This window comes from Sprattus sprattus (assembly GCF_963457725.1).
Source record: "Sprattus sprattus genome assembly, chromosome: 1".
Lineage (NCBI taxonomy): Eukaryota > Metazoa > Chordata > Actinopteri > Clupeiformes > Clupeidae > Sprattus > Sprattus sprattus.
In genome coordinates, this window is record NC_137920.1 from 74,184,173 (window position 1) to 74,209,605 (window position 25,433).

General features: G+C 40.5%; 1 protein-coding gene across 3 annotated transcripts in view; it reads right to left on the reverse strand.

Moving 5' to 3' along the window:
- Window positions 1–25,433, reverse strand: part of ntm (neurotrimin) — a gene marked incomplete at its 5' end in the record, with an annotated part of 231,839 nt that overhangs the window by 26,181 nt on the left and 180,225 nt on the right. For all 3 annotated transcript variants that reach the window (XM_080854227.1, XM_080854228.1, XM_080854226.1), the window contains one exon: window positions 20,046–20,278. In XM_080854227.1, the coding sequence (XP_080710353.1) occupies window positions 20,046–20,278 (233 nt within the window). The remainder of the gene's footprint in view (window positions 1–20,045; window positions 20,279–25,433) is intronic.

Genomic DNA, 25,433 nt, shown 5'->3' on the forward strand with positions numbered 1-25,433 from the left:
GAGTGACGAGGGAGACACATGTCCATCTTGAGCGCATCATGGCAATCATTTAATTATGGGTGGTGCAGTGAGTGACGGTTCTAATCTCCAGTGGATTCTGACCTGATGAGGATGTCTATGGCTTGAATGAGCAATTACTCCCCCACAGATAACTCATCCATGCGGACACCAAGGAACACCTTGAAACATCCAACCAAATTGTTGTTGTCCAGTGCTTGGGCATTCATAAAAGGCCTTGAAGAAGCCAAAAGTATGTCAGAAAACTTAGAATAGGATAATTTAATTTCCCCGGATAAAAAAATACTGTGTTTACAAGAAGTGTTTTTTATCAGAATTACTGTTATTATTTCTTACATTATCATTATTATTATTATTGTTATTATTATTATTATTATTTCATAAAATCCAATAACCTGGCTTTTCTATGATAGGTAAAACATGCTACTCTTCTTGGAATTCAGTTTTGCTGAGCGCAAAGATGTCAGTGTTGATTGGCTACGACACTGATGACACTGAATCATCAGGCTAGAGGGAATGCTTGTCAACATTAGCTGATGCATTCGCTAATGCTAAGTGATGAATCTACTATCGCTGGTAATCCATTCCTATGTTCGTAAAAGCAACTTTTATTAGGCTTTATAAACATATTAAATAAAAACGTGTTTGATTAGATTACACACAAACATCTGAAATATTACTGTTTGCATTGCAATGACGGCTCTCATTTCCCAAAGCAGAGGTGTGTACAAAAACAGCATGTTTTGTAAATAAAAGAAACAAATAATAATAAACAAAGATGTTTGAACTGAGCAATGACTGCTGAGTGTTCATTCATTTGCTGCCAGAGACGCTCTACTTATTAAATTAGCAGATAACGTAGCGCTGCCAAACCTGTGCTGAGGTGCTGTGGGGTACTCAGCCCTGCCTGCCCTGCCTGTACTGAGGTGCTGATGCTGTGGGGTACTCAGCCCTGCCTATGCTGAGGTGCTGGTGCTGTGGGGTACTCAGCCCTGCCTATGCTGAGGTGCTGGTGCTGTGGGGTACTCAGCCCCGTCTGTGCTGAGGTGCTGGTGCTGTGGGGTACTGAACCCCGCCTGCCCTGAGGTGCTGATGCTGTGGGGTACTGCCATGCCACTGCTCCCACTGGGGTGAAGACTGTTACTCCGGCGCTAAACCAATTTGGGGCCAGCTGGATGCAAAATTCCAAATAAGGTGTACGAGTGGCACAACAACGCTACCACACTCGGCCATGATCAACAGCACATTAAATGAGTAGCAAAGAGCACATTTACACAAAAAAAACGTTTTATAGACAGAAAGAAGTGATGAGATATACACTTGACTCTCTGGCATTTCTCTCTGAAGCGGATCTGCTGGATGGGTTTCAAATAGAGTGGTGAATGACTTCCAAGAATGACCACTTTTGTTCTCATGAGGCAAATTATCTGCTTGAGATGTTTACGAAACAAGCATTTGATCATTTTGACAATCCAGGATATTAAGGATTTTTCACTTTACAACCAAAAAGGGGGGAGACCAGCATAATTAGTTTTCATTATGCAGCGAAAAATGGAAACACATTTCCCCTCTGGCTAAATGAATGATTTTCTGTCTACTCTGAACTCCAGTGTAATAGAAATGCAGAGCGAGGTCTAACCCCTACCATTGTAGAACTATTTCACAGCATAAAACAAATGAAATTGGGAGGGAGGTGGAGGTTACAAATAGTTAATTTAGTCAGTAGCGCTTGTAGTCGTGAACATATTGTCCTTTATCTGATGAAAGCACAGCGCTTCAAACAAGCTACAATTCTTAGGTCAGTGCCCTATAGAAGTGACCAATGATCTCCTTTGCTGTCGTCTGTGAAGACATTCAATGCAATTTAATTACAGATCTTTTTAAAAGGGTTTTAAATATTTCCTACAGTCAATTCATCCATTTTCTCCATTAAGTGTGCATGCATGTAAAGTGTGGATGAATGACCTACATATTAAAAAAAATAGAACGACACAGTTCTCAGGCAATAGAGTTGTTTATGACCATGGATCTGCCACTGCGGGTATTAACATATATTTAATTAGGACACGCTTAAAATTCAGTAACATACAAAACAGAGGGGATATTCACTGCATGCTACGTGTCTTCTTCAGGCTTCACAATAATTCAGGGTTACATTTTTAATGCCAATAAGATAAAGGGCCAACTCCCCAGTAACCATATGCGTTCACCTCGGCACCTTCAAAACAATGCAAGACATCCACACCCCTCTTCTTTTTCCATTTTCTTTCTTTTTGATTGTTTTTCTTGCGTTTATTAATTGCAACCCATGAACTCCTACCAGCCATCTGGCACTTGAGAGAGGTGAAACTGTTACATGGCTCGAGCACCTACCTATATGCTTGTTCGTTTCTTTGTGTTTGTGTTTGTGTGTGTGTGTGTGTGAGAGAGAGAGAGAGAGAGAGAGAGAGAGAGAGAGAGAGAGAATGCTGTCTACCGCATGTATCTTCTGTCTATCCCCAAACAGTTAAACAAGGACACCACTGTTTTCAAAAGAAATTCTTAAAGTTTTGCATACACATGGGCCAGGTTCCCACAAGGATAAAGAGTTGAGTGTCTTGGCATACATTAAAAGAACAGAAACAGGCACTTTCCTCTGGGGCATTGCACTCTTCAAAACTGTATCTACGTATGAAACAATCCCTCTACTTTCTTGGAAATCTGATAAAATTCTTACTTCAACCTGATACTCCTGATACAAAATGTGACACTGGCCCTTTCTTCAAGCTGTTTGCAATATGCAAGGCTAATTTATCACTAAAATATGTTCGCTTAAAGCCTTTTTGCAGGACAGGAGGGGTGCAGTCAGGAGGACAGAGCCGATCTTGATGGAGGATGCTAAGAGATGTTTGGTAAAGCAGTGCAAGCACAGCAGGTGTCCCTGGGTCACGTGAATTATGAGAGCTTTAGAATGTAATTTAGCCAGCTAACTAGCCATGGCATAAGGTGACTGTATGGGGGCCTTAACTATCCATGGCATAAGGTGACCGTTTGTGGGCCTTAACTATCCATGGCATAAGGTGACTGTATGAAGGCCTTAACTATCCAAGGCAAAAGGTGTTTGGGCCTTAACTATCTATGGCATTAGGTGACTGTATGTGGGCCTTAACTATCCATGGCATAAGGTGACTGTATGTGGGCCTTAACTATCCATGGCATAAGGTGACTGTATGTGGGCCTTAACTATCCATGGCATAAGGTGACTGTATGTGGGCCTTAACTATCCATGGCATAAGGTGACTGTATGTGGGCCTTAACTATCCATGGCATAAGGTGACTGTATGTGGGCCTTAACTATCCATGGCATAAGGTGACTGTATGTGGGCCTTAACTATCCATGGCATAAGGTGACTGTATGTGGGCCTTAACTATCCATGGCATAAGGTGACTGTTCCCTACCATTACACCGATCACAAGAGCACATAGCTCTTTGTACCAAACATTTCAAACACATTTTTGCTCGTTTCAGCTTACTGTCCAATGCCAATCAGGAGTGCAAAAGAGGCAGCATTCATGAAGCGGATCAAGTTCACTAAGAAACCAACCACCACCCACCGCCGCCTTAGAATCATCAGGAAGTCATATTTCACTTTTTAGAATACATATAACCCAGCCAACATAGCATTTACAACAGCACTGATCTTTACTTACACCCAACAAGTAAAGATATGGTTTGTTAGGGTAGACGCTGATGTATTTTGCCACTGAAAACATACCAGGAATACTTTACTCATTAAACATACTGGCTCCTCAGGTTCCTAGTTAGAGCACACTATTCCAAAAAATGCTTTATCTTTAACACTCTCCCTTAGCACTACGTAGTCAGCATCTGTCAGCATGTGTGTCTTGTGTGACTCTCTGGGCACTCTGTTGTAACAGAAACGAGGTGCTACTTTAGAAATAACAGCCTAATCGTTTTATGGCCATATATATGTAGCCTGTAACAGTAAGGTTTATATTTTCATAGCTGAAAGTAAAGATTACATGACCCAAGGTAAAGTTCCATATGGTTAGTGGACATTCTGGTATTTAACAAGGATGTGGTCCGGCTGTCACACCCTGATAACAGTTAAAATAATTTAAATATCTCACGTAATTTGCTATGACAAAGACAGAACAACTTAATGTATAGGAATAGCTCATACAATGTATAGATTTGAGCACACCTTTGTGACTCTTGTTAGGGTCATATGAGGACAGGGTTGGTTGTTCTGGATCAGATTGTCTATGTGTGTGTGTGAGGGTGTTTCTCCCCCCACTTTCCTCTTGATATGAGTTACCACGGTGTCACAACGCCAGTCCTGGGCTCGGAGACCCAATCTCACCCCTACCGTCTGGTGATAGCCAAGCCCCGTAGAAACCCTGGGAGCCAGAGAGCTCAAATGATGCCTTAAGCCACTTTAGGGGGGCCTTTAGGGGGGCTCGGAAAACATGGCGCGAGAGGATGTTTCTCAGATTGTGTGTTTATGTGAGGTTCAAAGCTTCCATTTTCACCAATCACATTGTGGTGAATAAATTGTGAAATGAAAAAATATTCTTCTGGCATAAACATTGGGTTGTAAAATGGAGTATGAAAGTGGATGTTTGCATGAGGTAGTCTCCCAGGGGGATGGGCGACGGCCACATCCGCAGATGATTAATAAGGTAAATGCTCGAATCTTCGTCGTGTTGTGTCTAGATGTCTTACATCTTGAGAATTGTGAGGAAATAGGACACTTCCATGACACTTCGAATGATATAATAAATTATTGAGAAGAACATTTCAGAGCTGGTGTATCTTTTAAGAATTGCGCCTGGTCCGAAAGTTACTGCAGTGTTCACTGAAGCTCTGCATTTCAAACTAGGTTAAACTAGGTCAAACTAGGCTAAATTAGTGTGCAGGGAAATCACAAGAATGCCCTGCAAGCTTCATCACAGCTTTCCTGCATTCTCATGCATTCATCCACCTCTCATATCCACTGTCCTATTCCAACAGATCGACCGTGGTTTAACGTCATTTATTTTAAAAGAAATAAATAACTACCCTTGTCATCGGGTTTTTCTTGTAAAAAATAACTTGGTACTGCTGCTGTGAAGGAATATTATCTCATTTCTTGACCACTCATGTTTGACGTTAAGTTTGATATAGAATTTTATTTTTTATTTTTTTGCATTTTCAAGCAACTTAAGTGATGAGGGTAATTGTTCTTGCTGTTAATATGCCTTTAAAGCTCTGCTAGTTTTTATCCTAGAATCCTAAAAAGAACACCCCCAGAAACCTTAAATCTTGTACATATATGCCACTTGTGAATGAATGTTTTTAGTAAGGGGAAATATACAAAAACATCAGGGCATGTGAGACTCCTTAAACAAGTTGAACAGCAACACAGCAACAAGTTTCAGGGAATTGTGTTTTTCATACAATTTAACACAGAGCAAAGGCAAGCTCTCTCTCGCTCCTTGTTCTTCAGAAGACAAAATGGCTTATCATAGATTCACAAACTAATGTGTGATTCACAGCTGCAGAATGATTGTTTTCATCGACTCCAAATGTCAGATGATTTGACATGCAAATGGTGACCTCTCAGAGTCGTTGATTAAGATGCAAATTCCGAAACGCACCAAGGCATAGGAAGCTGCGCGCACGCTCTTCTGTGCATGGGTGGCATGCCATCTGAAGAAAGACGAAGCAATTAAGAACTCCAGCAAATGACTCAGTAAAAAAAAACGGGAAAAAAAAAACATTGTAAAAAACAAACAAAACAAACAAAAATAAACTGAGGGAATTAGAGAAAGGCTCCATGCCTGGTTTTAAATGTGTATGTTCTGAGAAATCAGTTGAACATAGTAAAGCAATCAATGTTTAAAAAAAAAAAAAAAAAACACAATTGTGAGCCAAAAAGTATATCTCCAATGACCCACAAGTGCTGGCTTGTGCTCATTCTCTTGAGGCGATTAAAACATGAGACTGAAGCAAATCAATTAGGTCAAAATATTATGGTTTAGCGGGACAGCAATGAAAAAAACATTGAGCTTGTGAAGTAGCTAAGTAAACTTATCTTTTTAGCCTGAAATGCTCAGTAAGTCTTTCGATGATACGCGAGCCCTCTCAATCCCGTATTCACAGGACTGCACAGAGGTTAATTACCCCCGCAGTTTAACATCTATCTCAAAAGCACTGCAGAGTTCTAGCTGTTTAAACCCTGCTTCCTACCAAAAAGCCATTAACTACAATAGTGGTGTGGCTCATCACAATAGTGTTGCGTAAGAGATCAGAATGCCTGGCTCTCTGAGCTGACATGTCACGGGCGGATGGCAGAGGCATTTAAATAAAGAATCATAACCAGTGAGGGCTCTTCGCTGAAGCACACTGAGCGTGATGTTCACACCATCTGAATATGCACAGATATGCTAACTAGCGCAGGGGCTAACGCATACGCATCAAACGACAGTAAACATGCACGAGATGATAACACAGTCACACACACTAGCACCAGACACAAAAAGGGAGACATGAATCACGTTACTAGGACTTAACACACTGAGACACACACTGGACACCCTTGCCTTTAGCATGCTGGGAATCCCCCCAACACACCATTTTACATATTCAATTTGGAATGATGAAAATACATTTGTATGTATGTCATAGGTTGTTGGCTGTGTTACATTTTCATTTACATAACATTACATTCACTTCAAATTTAGGATCAATATTCATTACATGCTTGTTTGTGTTTTCTTAATTCACCCCCAAAAAACATATAAAAACAAGCAGCTTAAATTGGTTAAAATGTACTTTACAGTCAGCTTTGTACTCTATAATTTGAACAGCCCCTGTCCTCATACACACTGTGATTGTGGCTGTTGTTGTCATTGTACTGTTTTCATTTATAGAAGCATGGGACCATCTATTCCTTCTCCTTAAACGCTGTTGTGGGAGTATGGGAACAACTTGACATGTTTGTGTTACCTACAGTACACAACGTCACTCGTGCCACAGTTTCCTACGAAGGACAGAAAAGACACTTAGCTGTCCAAGCCAAGGGCTGGTGGTTTCTGTTCAATCTCTCTAAAACAATCGCCAGGGAAATGTTACTGCGACGACGCACGCAGGTCTCCGTTTTTCAAGAACTCAATCTCACAAGACATCCCCAGATCATCTCCTCAAATGCCCTTTAAGAGGGCCCTCTCAATGGGGGGAGACGTGTGTGTGTGTGAGTGTGAGTGTGAGTGTGTGAGTGTGTGAGTGTGAGTGTGTGAGTGTGTGAGTGTGTGAGTGTGAGTGTGTGAGTGTGTGAGTGTGAGTGTGTGAGTGTGTGTGTGTGAGTGTGTGTGTGTGTGTGTATGAGTGTGTGAGTGTGTGAGTGTGTGAGTGTGAGTGTGAGTGTGTGTGTGTGAGTGTGTGAGTGTGAGTGTGAGTGTGTGAGTGTGAGTGTGAGTGTGTGAGTGTGTGAGTGTGAGTGTGTGAGTGTGTGTGTGTGAGTGTGTGAGTGTGTGAGTGTGAGTGTGTGAGTGTGAGTGTGAGTGTGAGTGTGTGAGTGTGTGAGTGTGTGTGTGTGAGTGTGAGTGTGTGAGTGTGAGTGTGTGAGTGTGTGAGTGTGTGGGTGCGTGAGTGTGAGTGTGTGAGTGTGAGTGTGTGAGTGTGTGGGTGCGTGAGTGCGTGAGTGTGTGTGTGTGTGTGTGTGTGTGTGTGTGTGTGTGTGAGTGTGTGGGTGCTTGAGTGTGTGAGTGTGAGTGTGTGAGTGTGTGTGTGTGAGTGTGTGAGTGTGTGAGTGTGTGTGTAAGTGGGCTCCCTCCGTTGGAGGACTTAAAGACATACGGCATTCTCAATCCCTCCGTCTCCGTCCTTCTCCCGCTCTCCGTGACTAAAAAAACCCGACTCCGAGTCCGTGTCAAGTTGAAGGAGGACCGGAGTGAAGCCACTGAAGTGTCATCAAGTTACACGCTGTTCTGCTCCTCTCTGTGTTTGACAATGCTGAGGAAGCTCTCCACTGCACTCTGTGTAATGGCACTTAGCAGGGCTACTTCAGAAGTCAACCTTGCATGCGCCGTTGAAAACGCTGCCTTGCACAAGAACGACACTCCTGTCACCACCAGAGTCTGGCATGTATAGTCTAGCAAGGGAAGGAGTTGTTTTGACAATGCCAGTGCTAAAAAAATAAAAAGCCTCATGGATGATGTATTCTCGCTAGGCACTTTGCCATAGCGGTAATGAGCATTCAGTCTCACCCCCCAACTCTCAACGGCCCCTTTATTCTTTGTGAAGCCATTATTCTGATGAGGGGTTCGCTAGCGAGGCCAGATGCCCACCTTATTGGCAGAGCTGCTCTCTGACTTCCGCTGATCTTGGACTCAAGCTTTTCTCTCACTGAGTGGGAAAATGATAAAATCCCTACATCCTAATTGCCGCTGTAACAATCCAGGGTGCACAGTCGACTTCCTGGATGGATGTTTTTTTTTTAATTTTTTTTTTTAAGCCCCGAAGCTTCTGTGTAACTGAACAACATTCAACTTCTCAAGCAACAGCTGCTTCAAGGACACCTCTACTGCGGCTGACACGCTTTCTTAACTCCGCTGCCTTAAGAGGGCAGGAGGCACTGAATCTGACCCCGTGACTAAAAAGAAACCTCTCCAAGGTGTTCCTCTCCTGTATCCGTAATGTCATCTTTACTACTTAATGCCTCACTGTGAACTTTCCTATGACCTGCGCTGTGTCCCTCGGGCCTGATTTCAGTCTTTGCCTCTCAAAGCCAAGGACATAGGAAATGTGTAACGTGACTCCTGTAATCATAATGCTCTCACTGACGTAGCAGACACAAGTCAAGGGCATGTTTTAGCTCTGAATATGTTAAAGAGACTGGGAGGAACATACCACAGGCGGCACTGATACAGTTGCAGTTGCTTTTGTTAGGTTAGCAATTATAGCTCCATTGCTCCACAGTTAGTTCCAGGCCACACATTGTGATTGCCTGACAGGCATGCTAATTAGTACCATTAACTCATGATAGCAGCACTCTGACCAACTAACAGTAATTATCACTGTACTCTGAAGGCCATTGGGCTCTGTAACCTAGCAACTGCTAATGCTAGCCTATCTCATATTGCTACAAGTAGAGAAAAGGTATTCAAAAAAGGCTTTCAAAATAAGAATCTCACATTTAAAAGCCAAGTGTTAACGCACATATGTGGGCAAGTTAATTAGGCATAAGACCAAAACAACGTACAGGTAACCTCTATCTTGCTTATATTAGCTGTCTACTTTGACAGCTGTCTTATCAGCTGCAGAGACAGATGAATTTGTCTCTGCGGAAGCTAAATTAACTTTCTTACTTTCAAAAATAACTTTTAGGCTCATTATGTTCTCCACATCTAATAACTTTATAGTCACGGTGGAACTGAGGGTATAGGCTCAGCATTACAAACAAGATTGTATTTATTTTGTCTTGAGTTAACACTTCTGCTCTGCTTATGAACAGCACCCAGCCTCTGGCCTTGTGACTTCCACTGCAGCACTGGTGTTAATACCTCACAATAATGCACCTACAGCTGTGTATTATTTCATAAACAAAACCCACTGTTACTGTTAGAAACTGTTATCATGGTAATGTGCTGTAATCTGCTCATGAAATTAACGCACAAAAAAAACCCTTGGCTCTGTCGTACTGTATCATTTTAGCAGTAATTGACACATCCAGCGTTCTCCTTCACTCTATGCCATGATTATCTAAATATCAGCTGCAACATTTTAACGTGATAGACAAACCCATAAACAAGGTTTTTTCCCCCACGCTAGAGGCCCAGCTGTGAGTCAGTGGAGTAGGAGAGACTAAACAATGTGTCATGCAGCCTCACAACCTTCGGCAATTCTTCCTGTCTCCCCTCATAAATGTAGATGAAAGCAGTAGCTTAGAAAAAAGCTTTTGTGCGGATTAGTATAAGTTGTCTTTCTCCTTGACCTCGATGCTCATGAACAAATATGTTCATGATGTAAAAAAAAAAAACTCACTGCTTTTCAAGTCAGTGTGTTTTGATTTGAATGAATTAGATTTGGCCTAAATATATTATGCCTTTGCAAAGCGTGATCAATGCAGTGTTCACATCCACATTTACAAAAATCGCTTGAGAAGACAAATTAACACAAGAATGGATGCATACAGACACTTGGCAGTTTTTGAGTGTTCAACCAACCTTAAAAACATAGAGAAAAAAAATAGAGAAAACAAATTTAACAATGCCTAATGATTTTACATCTGTCATATTCCAAATGATTTTCCACCCCCTCACAGCAGATACAGCGGTTGGAAATCAGGGTTCCCTCCAAAGCAATTTCTGACGCGCATGGCAACAAAGACATAAAACGATCTTTGATGTTTGATGCTGATTAACATGTGTAATGTAGGTATGCCTTCCCTTTTTAAACCATGAATTTATGACAAGCAGGTCTTCACTTTTCACTCACAGTTGCCCCCTCCCCTCTTCGATTAAAGGTGCAATCGGTGTTTCGATTCCTACATTATTTTGTCAAATTTCTGTAGCTGTCCATTCTGTGCGCGCGCGCACACACACACACACACACACACACACACACACACACACACACACACACACACACACACACACACACACACACACACACACACACAAACAAACACAAACACACACAAACACACACACACACACACACACACACACACATACACACAGACACATACACACACACACACACACACACACACACACTCATATACTGTACACACCAGCTCAGGTGGTACTGGCTCTGTTAATGGTAAAACAAAGTGGCACCGAGCCATAACCTATTCCAGCCCATCAACACGGTAGCACGGAAATTAAGGGTGTAATTTGCTAGGCTGATGAGCTCAAACATCAACAACCTTTCACCAGAATCGCAGACTGTACCTTTAACATTCCATTCTAAGGCAACACCTGACCAAAAGAAAACAAAGCGTGGAAATGTGGTTAAGTTGTTGGACTATGAAAGCAGGCTGTAATCAAACATCAAATCACTAGTATATTATCAAGCACCACAGCAGATCTGTTGGTTCCACATGCACCCTTTATTGCTCAGCCTTATCCCTGGATGCCTTAGCAGCAATCATCTCCCTCGGCTTCGAAATTACAAACCACACACTAAAACTCCATTTCAGATTAACGTCCTTGGAATATCAGAGAGGTGTGATAGGAGATATCAGAACAAGCGCTGTGGGTCAAAATCATACCTATTCCTCACAAGCTCAGAAGAATCTGTAAGACAATAAGTGGCTAGCATTGAAGCCCTGCAGTTGAATCACACTTTATCAAGCTATATGTAGATTCTACAGACTGCATTTCACTTTAGCATTTCACAACCACATCTGATTCATTTCCTTTCTTTTACTATCTAAGATTATTTTATAGGAATTCAATCAATTTTGCCAACCCATGACATTGACACATTGGAATGCGTCATAACCCTGACAAATTTGCATATGAGCACTTCTCTTCACACATTTCCCCGATTTGATATTTCCCTGTTAAAAAAACAACATAAATTATATACAGATGTATATTTTTACCACTCAAGGACAAAACAAAGAAGACATCAACAACCTACTATATACATATACACTGCATATCAAAATCTGGTTAAAATGTTGTTGGACAGATAGACATGCTACCAACATTGTGGCATGGCACTCATGACACCCTTCACATTTTAACTCTGCATTTGAACACACAGGTGTTTTAATGTGTTCGATAAAGAACTGTAATGCATCAACTAAATCTACAGGACGCTGAGGAGTTGATAAAATATTAACATTAAAATCAAAAGTAAAAATTGGCGCTCAAAGGTATTCATTATGAAGTCAGAAATGGATTTGATTTTGCTTTTTCGTTCTCAATAGCTTTTGTGAGGCACCATGGGGTTCTTTGCAAAAACATTCATATCCAAGCGTTGTATAGCTCCTAACCTTAACGCATCCTAGAGCTCTCACAATCAGGCTCCTTTTCAGACCAGTGTTGCCACGGCAACAGTGCACATCTTTCATCAGTCTATTTGCTAAATGCAAGTAATCTGAGTCATTTAACTGGGAGTACATTTCTTTGAAGCCTTTAAAAAGGGGGGCACAAAGGCGAGTGTGGCAGTTCTTTTCAATCGAGAAATGCCAAGAAATGTCTAGAACAAGTATTCCCACAGTGAACAAGTGATTTCTCTCAGGTACCTTTGAGCAACACTTGCCATATAGGTTCTCAAACTTTGCCTTATTCAATCAACATTAAACTCTACGAGCTGTTGTGTTAATAATGTGTTATGCCTCCCAAACACTTACGTTTCCCAAGCCAAAGTAAACCCAGCTTGTTTCATAATGTAAAAGCGTGCCATTAAGCGTTAATTTTCACATGTACCGCAGGGTACATATGAAACCGCAAATTAAGACACAGTGGTGCCGTAATTGTACTTATTTTCTAGTCATAGCCCCGTCCTTTTCTTCATCTGCATAAATAGTAGACAAAGAGCAAAACAGCTCCCATCCATACAGCATGTGTATGCATATGTGGTATATTTTGAGGGCGGAAGCACACTTGTTTATCAGTGGAATCGCACCACACATTTGACTCACCACGGCAAAAGCAGGATGGTGGAGGGTGTGGGGGGGGGAATCTTGAGAGAGCAGGCCAATCAAATCTAAAGCACTTGGCTCAGCTGGTGTGAAGCTCTAACAAATAAAGTAAATGCCTTTTTAAGTCAGGAGTGCCTTCACAATGTGCCGTTTAAATAAAACTAAGTCTGCAGATACATTTGTGCCATGTCCTCACAGGCTAGATGGAAATGGCTTTACAATATATCAACCATATGCCTCTTACAGCGGGGTGTGGTTTCGGCCGGCAAATGGTTCATTATCATCTCTCTCCCAGGTAAATTACAAACACATTTGTCACCCTGTGCTGAGCATTGCACTCTACCTGGGACACTAATAGAGAAGGCTCTCCTTACTGTGCAGATTAATGACATTATGGTCAGAGGATGTGCAGCACTGTACAGCACCAGAGCTGATAGCATCCAGGACCCCCAGGGAATTCTCATATATCCATGACCACACTATTCAGTCAATTTCGGCCGGACATGTTTGTGGCTGGTGACTATGACAACACTCGCTATGGCTACACTCACATTCCAGAACACTGGCCAGACATTCGGGAGTACTGGGGCGGCATGAGTGAAGTTAAGGGAGGAATGATAAACAATCTCCAAAATCAATGCAGCCTAGCCTGCTTCATATATAACAAGTATGCTGTGCTTACACAGTGTGTCTTCCTATGTGGAGCAGAATACATGCATGAACTGATATGTTTTTACATGAAACGCAATGATGGATTCAATGCCTTGGCTTTTGGAACACTTATGAGCTGGCCCTTTTTTGTGTTCCATTTTTGTGAAAGCTTGTGTTGGTATTGTATGAATGACAGTGGGCATCATGTGATTGCAATCCGCTGAAAAACAGTCCTATTGGTACACCTCTCAACCAACAGCAAACAGATTGCATGAAGTGAGCGAGGTCCTGGTGGATTGGAGTTTTACTTTAGTTGCCTGCCTTTGGAGAAGAGAGAGAAGCTATTTTTTTTATTTGTGTTGATTGCGCTGATAACAAAGGAAGGATTCATATTACATTATTTTTGTATGACTATCCATTTTGGTGAGTTATGACAAAAACTGTTGGCTCCTTCCTTTTGAGAGTGTGCTTCCACCTGAAATCTACTTTCTGTGAATCCTTGAAACCCAGTTTCTCCTTTGTACTCAAACAAAGAATGCACTCACCCACATCCTATCCAATATATATACAGTATATATGACACAGACATGCTGCTGGTGGTTCTCAGAGTAAAACTGAGTTTCATGGTTATAAAAATTGCATGTACTGTATATAGAGCTCACTGATGCTGTCAGTGCGGTAGTTTAAATATATACAGCCGCGGAAAAAATTAAGAGACCACTTCAAAATTATCAGTTTCTCTGGTTTTACTATTTATTGGTATGTGTTAAAGTAAAATGTACATTTTTGTTTTATTCTATAACCTACTGGCAACATTCCTACCAAATTTCAAATACAAATATTGTCATTTAGATCATTTATTTGCAGAAAAATGACAATTGGTCAAAATAGCAAAAAAGATGCAGTGTCTTCAGATCTCGAATAATGCAAAGAAAACAAGCTCATATTCATTTTTAAACTACACAATACTAATGCTTTAACTTAGGAAGAGTTCAGAAATCAATATTTGGTGGAATAACCTTGATTTAAAATCACAACTTTCATGTGTATTGGCATGCTCTCCACCAGTCTTTCACATTGCCGTTGGGTGACTTCATGCTACTCCTGGCGCAAGAATTCAAGCAGCTCGGCTTCTTTTCATGGCTTGTGACCATCCATCTTCCTCTTGATCACATTTCAGAGGTTTTTTTATGGGATTCAGGTCTCGAAATTGGGCTGGCCATGACAGGGTCCTGATCTGGTGATACTCCATCCACACCTTTACTGGCCTGGCTGTGTGGCATGGAGCATTGCCCTGCTGGAAAAAACACTTCTCAGAGTTGGGGAACATTGTCAGAGCAAAAGGAAGCAAGTTTTTCTTCCGGGACAACGTTGTACTTTGCCTGGCTGAGGTTTGTAAAAGACCATAAGGATTGAACCAAAGCGGACTGGAGGGTCTCCTAGTTTGTCTTCTCTGATGAGTCCAATTTCACAGTAGGTGCAAGACTCTGTGGCTTGTAGGCCTCTCCAGGTCTCCGTCTAACCATCAGACAACCATGTGTTGGGCAAAGCTGAAAATTGGACTCATCAGAGAAGACGAACTAGGAGACCCTCCAGTCCGCTTTGGTTCAATTCTTATGGTCTTTTACAAACCTCAGCCAGGCAAAGTACAACGTTGTCCCGGAAGAAAAACTTGCTTCCTTTTGCTCTGACAATGTTCCCCAACTCTGAGAAGTGTTTTTTCCAGCAGGGCAATGCTCCATGCCACACAGCCAGGCCAGTAAAGGTGTGGATGGAGTATCACCAGATCAGGACCCTGTCATGGCCAGCCCAATTTCGAGACCTGAATCCCATAAAAAAACCTCTGAAATGTGATCAAGAGGAAGATGGATGGTCACAAGCCATGAAAAGAAGCCGAGCTGCTTGAATTCTTGCGCCAGGAGTAGCATAAAGTCACCCAACGGCAATGTGAAAGACTGGTGGAGAGCATGCCAAGACACATAAAAGTTGTGATTTTAAATCAAGGTTATTCCACCAAATATTGATTTCTGAACTCTTCCTAAGTTAAAGCATTAGTATTGTGTAGTTTAAAAATGAATATGAGCTTGTTTTCTTTGCATTATTCGAGATCTGAAGACACTGCATCTTTTTTGCTATTTTGACCAATTGTCATTTTTCTGCAAATAAATGATCTAAATGACAATATTTTTATTTGAAATTTGGTAGGAATGTTGCCAGTAGGTTATAGAATGAAACACAAATGTACATTTTACTTTAACACATACCAATAAATAGTAAAACCAGAGAAACTGATAATTTTGAAGTGGTCTCTTAATTTTTTCCGCGGCTGTATATATATATATATATATATATATATATATATATATACAGTGGTGGCCAAAATTATTAGAACACCTGACAGATCTGAGAATATTGACCTTTTTTTTGTCTCCAAAACATGATTTAATTTCATAATGTAAATGAAACATGCAGATGGTTGTTCTGAGCACAACAAATATCAGATGAAGTGAGTCCTACTGTTTTTATCCACTTTTAACTTTAATATTTGGTACGCCCACCTTTTGCAGCAATTACAGCTGCACATCTCTCTGTCATAGAGTCAATATATTTCCTGAGAACTTCACCACCTAATGTTATCCCATGCCTTCTGCAACTCAAGCCAAAGGCTTTCCTTTGAATGTACAATAGATCTGTTCAGTTTATTTTCAACTCGCCCCAAATTTGCTTGATGGGTTTGAGGTCCGGACTTTGAGAGGGCCGGTCCATCATTTTCAATGTTCCAGCAGATTCCTTCTGTCACAGGTCGTACCGGCAATAGTTAGAAGAATGTTTAGGGTCATTGTACTCTTGGAAAATAAATCCAGGCCCATTAACACGACTCCCAGAAGGTACCCTGTGCCTCACCAGAATGTTATGGTATACTTTCTTATCCATGATGCCATCAATTTCGCCAAAGTCACCTGTACCTGAGGATTAAATGGCACCCCACACCATAATACTACCCCCTCCTTGTCTAACTGTTAGCAAGAGACACTCATTTTTATATCTCTCCCCCTCACTTCGTTGCCAAACTATTCAAACCTGGACTCATCAGTCCACAACACTTTATACCAATCTTTCTTCGTCCATTTCTTGTGTTCTTTTGCAAATATCAGGCGTTTCACTCTATTTTTCTCTTTCAGTAATGTTTCTGTGCTGCTATTCTGCCAAAAAGTCCTTTTTCTCACAGCTTCCGACGCACAGTTCTTGAGGAAACTATTGAACCATTAGTTATTGTGGTGTTGATCTCGTCACACAGTTCTCGTGAAGTCTTTCTTCGGTCCTTAAGACTGAGAATTCTGAGATGCTTCACTTGTCTATCTGAAAAGTTTATTTTTTCAGCCTCTCCCCTTTCGGTTCTGGTGGCATGGTGGTCTAAAGTGTACTTTACAGTGCTTGGACTGCATGTCAAAAGGGGCCTTTATTCGAACCCGTTGCTCACTCATTAGCTCATTCTTCACCTTAGCCATGTTCAAAGAGCAACATTTGCTTCAAGACTGCCTCTAGAGGCTTTGAATCTATACCAATTGGTGGTGGGGCCTCAGTGACAAAACCCTGATGTTACCAATCACTTAATGCGGAAGATAGGCCTTGTACATTCAAAATAATCACGGAGCTGTGTCCTAAGACTCTTGCATCACCATCAATTCAACCACGATCACACCTGACAATGACTACAGATGTAATTTGGTTTCTTCTGTGAAGGAAAATGATTGTGTGACATTGACAGTGAAATAGGCCTAGCTTGTTTTTGTACAGAAATTGACCTAAATGTACTTATGATGGCTCTATTCTATGGTTTATAGAGCATAATGATGACTTTGTAGGTATTTCATGAGTTTTAAGGGTATTTTAATGGCCAATTCAACAAAAACATCTGAAACCTCTTAAATATGCCTAGTGTTCTAACAATTTTGGCCACCATATATACTGTAAATATATTTAGAAATCAATAGTACAACATATCCTCCATGTGTGTACGGAGTCTTCGAGCTATCTACACAGAGGTGAACTCTACGCTAAATTTAAAATTGGCTAAAATGTAAGTCCATTGGTGCCATTCATCTGTGTTTGATCAGAAACAGAATGAGATTTATTGTTTTGTTAACCATTGTATTTACACATCTGATAATTCAGCTCCCTCTTCATGAAAGCATTATATACTTTAAGCTTGTTAAAGGCACCATGTGCACCTCTCTCTCTTGCCTTAGCTCTGGGCTAAGGGGCTAAGAAGATAGAAATATTTCAATAGTATCACTGTATAATCTCAGAATCAGCAGCTGGTTAACTACTTATCTACTTGTCAAGATCTTAATTAAGGCCACTGTTTGACGAATTCCTCTATCATACATCAGGAGAAAGCTATTTTTGTTACAGTTAGCTTGTTCACACACCTGAAAAAAACAAAGATGGAATATGGCTGGCTTTGAGTTCACAAAATGAACATTATATAAACAATAGTGGGTAGTAACACATTACCTTTACTCTGTTACACGTACAGGAGATTTTTCCCCCAATAAATTGTACTCATAAAAGTTATAATGTTAATTAATGTATAATAATGTGCACTATTACTCAAGTACATTAACTATATATATATTTTCTATTTATATATTTTCTTATACTCATGTCTTGCAACTTTTATATTTACTAATTTCTATTAACAGGTGCACAGCTTCTAGCTTACAATATCGACTGCTTTGGCTACGCAGACATGAAAACGTAGGCACCACACAAGCCTCTGGTTCATACGCCAAAGGTGCAGCTACATTGAACCAGGACACTTGACAGTGGGAATCTAGGGAAGTCAATCCCAAAACAGTCTCTGAGTGGAAATCATGAGGCTGCCTCGGGGTGTGCAAATCATCATCACTTTCAGGATGTAATACTGTTTACACGTGAGCTGCACAGTTGGGTTTTTCTGGGTTGTATTTGGTACCCTAAAATATCATTACGTTGAGAACATATGTAATATTGTGTTTACCTTGATATTAGTTACTTTAACTTTAGATAATTTGTGGTTTGAATAGTGTGGTGAATGTGTTTACTCATTCGTCAGTTATCTGCCATAAGTCTATACATCGATAATAATCCTGAAACTTTGGGTTATATAGACCAACCAACAATTTAATTATTGCATCTATCCGTGGAATGTGATTTAGTACTTGCATGTGCAGATGGCTATGTCACACTGTGTTTATTGGACAAGTATTTTTACATTTTATATAATTTGGGCCTAACCTCATATTTTAACAGAATACATACGCCTATAAAATTTGAGTAGTTCCTCTATGAGATACATTCTTACCCTTAATCAAGTCATTAATTTGATGGGTATTTTTACTTTTACTTGAGTCATTATTATAAAATTACAATCCTTTTAGTTGAGTTTGCCCTGTGCGTACTCTACCCACCTCTACCCTCAATAACACTTAGCATGGCTGTCCTGCTAATTAAAAATATTGTTTGTGTGTGTGTGTGTGTGTGTGTGTGTGAGTGTGAGAGAGAGTGTGTGAGGAATTTTTTTTTAACTGAGGCTCCATGAACTTCTATTCGGTGAACAATATATCTACAGTCTGAGTTGTTATGCCTAAATGCATCAGTGCTCAGCAGTGACATCGCCATCAATCAGCTTAATACGGGATCCAGTGATTAGGAAACGCTGCATCTCGGAGGTGTAATGCAGCTGATCAGCATTAATTGTGTAATTATCCACTTCATTTAGACATATGACATTGCTACGCAGTAATTAGGTTCACCAAGATTAAGGGGACAGATAGATAGGGAAACTCTCATCAGTAAAGCACTGTATGGATCACAGCATGTGAAAACGGCGTATGAAATAACCAACACAAATACATTAAAAACATTGTGCTATTATGGGATCTTACTTGTGATGCCGTCAGCGTCCATTGTGAACTGGCCTGCTTTGTAATACCACAGTCAACTTTTGGTACTGTGCCTTTTTTAAGTTTGTAGTTGTATATTCTATACAAATGGAATGTACATGTTGGATATGACACTGATTGCTGCAATCTGCATGGCATATTTCCAGGGAAAATATGCAACTTAACACTCCCCCTGTTGGGGAGACAGTTATTCTATGAGGTAATTTAATCTTGAGCATTTCAAATTATCTTTGACTAATGTGCTTGAATGTTTCCTAAATATCACACTACAGACTCTTATTCCATATCTCATGAAGTATAGATTCCCGTGGAGAAGGCAGGTTGATTCTGTGCTGAATCCACAGTGGAGTATATGGATATATCAGAGTTGATAACATAGTTCAGGGGATTCTTCAGTGTGAGATTACCCAGGGCACTGCTGTAGTATAAACTTGTCTCCTCTCACTCATATTGATTTGTCTTTTCAAATGCCTTTTAATGCCCATGAGACCAAACACACACACAGACACACAGAGACACGCAAACACAGTCACTCTCTCAATCTCTCGCTCACTGTCACACAGATAATCTCTCTCTCTTTCTCTCTCTCTCTCTCTCTCTCCCTTTCTCTCTCTCTCTCTCTCTCTCTCTCTCACACACACACACACACACACACACACACACACACACATATACAAATATCCACACACACATACACATGCGTAAAGAGAGAGAACAAGAGTGAGAGAGAAGGAGAGAGAGAGAGAGAGAGAGAGAGAGAGAAAACAGTAAACAAGCTCCACTTTACCTTGAACAATGACGTGAACAGATGTTGTTGTTGCCTTGCTGCGCGTCTGCACTGCACAAACGTACTGGCCTTCGTCTGTCATGTCCACGTTCTCAATCTTGATGGTGAACTCGTCCTGGTTGAGGGTGACCAGACTGACGCGGGAGTCCACGGACCACTTGTCCTCCCCGGCGTACATTATACTCGATCGGTTAAGCCACGCCGAGTGTGTCACCAGGTCTCCCTGCCCGCAGCTGGGTCACGGGAAAAACACAAAACACAAACACAAACACAACGACAAAACGTTAGCATGTGCTTCATGTGCAACACAAGCTATTGCTGGTCACTGGATATAACTGGATAAGTTTTGCAGGAAGTTAAACACATCAGTGTAAATATGATTTTTTTTATAAATGTATTAAATATATATAACGACTCCAATCAAACAAAAATGTGTGAGAGAATCAATTGAATGAATTTTGTGTCAGGAATTAAGCCTGCGGGTGCCCTATAGACTATCTACTGATGCACAGATGATCTGTTCAAACTCTTTTAACTACAATTTTTGATTAAGGTTAAGGTAAGGGGTTGGGTTTGGTTAAGGTGATGTTCAGTGAACAATTAGAAAGACCAAGCTTGAATTTCAACAAACCATTTGTAAAGTCTTTGTAGGCAAGACTGACCAGATAAAGTGTCGTCTTATACAGTATGTGACTGTGGGCAATAGTTACTAGCCAAAAACATTTTTAAGAAGGCAGAAAAGCAGCTAAACAAATCAAATCAGTGAACATGGTGTGTATAAAAAAGATAGCTTTGTTTTGAATCCAACATTTAATGCCTTCATAGCGTAGCTCAAATGATGGTCACACATCTCAACCCTATCCCTTCCGACTACAGTGCCCAGGCATTTCTAAGCAAAACCACAGATTAGAAAGCAGCACACCACCAACCAATAAAATATTAAGAGTAAGCATTTTATAGTAATACTTCATCATGCTGACAGTCCCTTTATGTCCCCACCTCCTATGAATATATTCATGAGAACTTGGCCTTGTTCATTTTACAAATGTATCTATTTTTTTTCACATGCTCAAGTCTCAGGGAACCCCACTCATTTGTAAGCTCTACACCAAGTGTACAAGAATGTACAACCTCATTTCTAGCGGCCTGTGTCTGTGGCAATGACACCTACAAGAGCCAAATGTGTTCAGAGAAATAGCCTGGGTAGAGTGGCCTGCCAGAGCTGCTGGTTGGTGAGAACCGGGGGTTTCATTCATGGCCAGATCATAAAAGCACGGCATGGTATACCACCTGAGCCCCACTCTGCCTCAGCAGTCAGGCCACCATGCAGTGTTGGGTTCATCCCGGGGTGGTTTGCTGCAAATCTCGCTGTATGTGTAACACCAGAAGAATGTGAACTTGTTAACTCGATGGATGAAGAAATATCTCTCCCCCCCCTCCAAATAAATACAAAATAAAAGTCTTCCTAGACTTGGCAGTTTATGCTGCACTGGATGCGTTTCGAATTAGGACTTCGTCTTTCCATGGATGAAATGAACCCAATGACTAAATGTAGTAGAATTTTGTAGTTAGTAGTTAGCAAATCATCAACACTATTTGGGCTTGTGAAATTATAATTTCACATATGACAGAACATTAAATAGACACAATCGTGTGTGAGATCCACATCATTTTCTCTGGAAAGTCAAAATGAAAGCTGTATAAAAGAATATGGTGACAACCTTGGCACAGAAAAACAACTTAAGAAAACTCAGATGCATTGTCCCTGTGTTGGAGGAATGATACCAAAACCTTGATCTGCATGGGTGATGGATGAAGAACCGTTCCCCAAAATTTGCACAGATGTATTGTAATGTTATTGATAAACTCTGATAAATCTGCATAGATGTATTGTAATGTTATTGATAAACTATGATACATTTGCATAGATGTATTGTAATGTTATTGATAAACTATGATAAATCTGCATAGATGTATTGTAATGTTATTGATAAACTCTGATAAATCTGCATAGATGTATTGTAATGTTATTGATAAACTCTGATAAATCTGCATAGATGTATTGTAATGTTATTGATAAACTCTGATAAATCTGCATAGATGTATTGTAATGTTATTGATAAACTCTGATACATCTGCATAGATGTATGGTCATGTTATTGATAAACTCTGATTGTGAATCAGGTATCCATCACGTGTACTCAGCCATTCGTGTCCCATGCTGAATGCAGTGAACAGACTGCTCAAGGATTTGTTGCCTGTAAAGCCTAAACAAGTAAAAAACTGTTCAAGGCTGCAGTGGGATACTCTACATTGGGCGGGTCTCAAGGGGATTTAAACTAGCCCAGTGATGAAAAAAAAATGCAAATTGAGAGAAAGGAAAAAAAAAAGCGATTTCCTTGTAATTTCTTTGTTATTGAGCCATGGCTGCTTAATGGCAAGATGTTAAGTAAAATGGCAACGGTCCAGGCCAATATTCTTGTCGTCAGGCTAAAACAAGTAGCTGCTTAGAATTACAATTATGGCTAGCCTGGCTAACGAAATGAACTACGTTCTTGAGAAACACCATATGGAGGAGCCAGCTAAATTTGACATCAGCTAATTAATATTATTACATCAGGATGAGTGGGAGTAGACTCTGACAGAGCTAAGCTTCTGCTTCTTTCTGCTGTGGATGTGCTAAAGAACACGTTGTCATCGAGGACAGAACATTAATCAACAGGCTTACTTTTGAAATGTACCTTGGACGATAGCAGTGTAGGAAGAGAAGCAGGTTTACAGTTTAATTGGAGAGGAGTTCACTTATTTCAATCCTCAGAGCATCAAATAAGTCTGATTACAGGTTACAGTCCCAGGACTCGCACACTTTCTTAAACCCTGGTGACCCCTCAGGCAGGGATTATTCAGACTTTGGTTCCCTGAAATGAATTAGACTAGACTAAAAAAAAAAATCAATTTTATGTAGAAAGGTAGATATATTTGAGGAAGACAAAAAGCATTTCAATTTCCAATACTCATATCTATCATTACACATCTTACTAAAAAGCTTGCACTACTTCTTTTGTTCTTTTTAAACACAACCAAACTAGTACCTTTCTTATCAACCAAACTGTTGTGATCAACAACTTGTTTGTTTAGGTGTCAACAACTGATCAAACAACATGTTCTTATCAACAACTTGCTTGTTTAATGGTGAAAGTTTCTCCTCCACATAGCATGTCATAAAAGCAGAGAGGCTGAATAAAGCCTGATTTAAACGTGGGTTAAGAGAAGTCAAGGCCATGAACTTGTTCACACACGTAGTGTCGTTCCTTTAAAAAATGTGATCAACTCTAATTATATTCAGATGTTATATTTCCAATCCCTTCAGAACGTCTGACTCGTGAGGGCATCTGGGTGTCTGAGACACAGATACACTCTGGGGGGGGGGGGGGAGAGAGTTGTAAGGGAGATTTCAGATTTCAGTTTGTGTGCTTGCATACTACTAAAATATGTATCAACCATCAACAAAAATGACAATGGATACAGCAGCTTCCCTCTGCATGTATGTTTTATGTGCCGTCTCCAAATGTCTAAAGGCGATTTAATGAAAACAACACAATTTAGGGCGGAACACACTGACTGGGTAAATATTTCTGTTTAAAATATGTTAGATGTTGTGTTGTGTTGTGTTTGTGTTTGTGTGTGTGTGTGTGTGTGTGTGTGTGTGTGTGTGTGTGTGTGTGTGTGTGTGTGTGTGTGTGTGTGTGTGTGTGTGTGTGTGTGTGTGTGTGATGTTTAATGTTGTTTACTACCACTGTCTATGGCATTGTTTCCCATCTTGATCTTGGTATAAGACCTAGATATTATGTTCATACACTACAGCGAGCCACTGCAAAGGCACACTGCAAAGCCATCTACAGTTCTTAAAAGGATGTACGCATCCGTCATTGCCATATAGCATACAGTAACTTTGATTAATCCATCTTATTCCTTGATAAATGGAATGAAAAAAAATAAATCTCAGCCTGGAAAACAAGTAGCTTTACAAATAACACAATTTTTTAGTTGAGGGCAGCAGATTCCATTATTTTGCCTGTCAGTGTAACTCTATCATTTTGGGTGCTGATGACACCGAGGAGGTGTTCAGCTGCAATCCTGACTCATCGCATGCAGTCCAAGTCACTATGAGAAAGGCATCACGGCAGAACAACTACTCTCAGTTTTCAGCCATACTGTCAGTCCTGATTAACGACATACCTCACCGGCATCACTTCATCGGTTTGGGTTTATTTGAATGATTTTAATTGAGTGCTCCCTTAGCTATTGTCACTGATTTGATAAGACAACAAAAAAAGCCTGAATATCCCCCGTATTATTTGCAGTATAATACAGGCTTGATTAATGAACACCTACAAGAAAGTTATTGCTATTTCTTCCCTTATTATTGTTATATGCACAAATTAGACCCAATTTTGTGAAATAATAACATCCATCACTCTGTATTAGAGACATAGTCTTAATATGAAAGCCTTTCCACAACTCGTAAATCATCAAGGCAAACACCCCCAAGTAGGACATGGTTTGAAAAGACTCTGGATCTTCAACTCAATCTTACTGGGTAGGCCTACTGATGGAACCATTTATTCCCCCTCACAACAGATGCTGTCCGTAGGCTTCTCTCCTGTCCAGCTTAGACTGTGAAAAGCCAAAAGATTTTTTTTTTTCCCCCGCAGAGCTTTAACAACCCCTTCGGTTATCTCGCGAAGCATTCAGTCTATGGCTTCGAGGGCAATCTCTCAGCTTTCATTGGGTTAGACTGAGATGCTGCTCAGCTGACAACACACATACTCTCCACTCATTCTTCCAGATGCATTTTCCTCCAGTAAAACTGGTAGAGATCACACTGTGATGGCCAAAGGCTTTGCATTTTATACATTTTTTTTTTTGTCTGCAAGCATAAGTATTGCCAGTCTACTTTCATGAATGCTCTGACACAGATGCATGGGTGTGTATCTATAGAAAAATGATTAGCGCCAGTAATGCTAGATATGGGAAGTCTGGGCATGCTAGCATAATAGCTAAACAGCCTGCCAGTCATGTCTTATAGGATGTCTTTGTAGGACCTGGCCATCGGGGAGAACACTAGGGCAAATGTGGTCCCTGAACATTACTAATGTAAGTGTGTGTGTCTGTTTGTGTATGCATTTGGGTGTGTGTGTGTTGGACTACGTCATTAACAGACTAATTTCAAGAATTAGCCCCCTCATTTACACAACGTTCAAAATCTGACTTAGATATAGTTGAATTTGCCATTTCAAAGACTCTCTCGACCATGTTGGTAAATCATGTATCCATTATCAAACATCAAAATTACCCAAACCCCTATATTAAATCACCCAAACCATG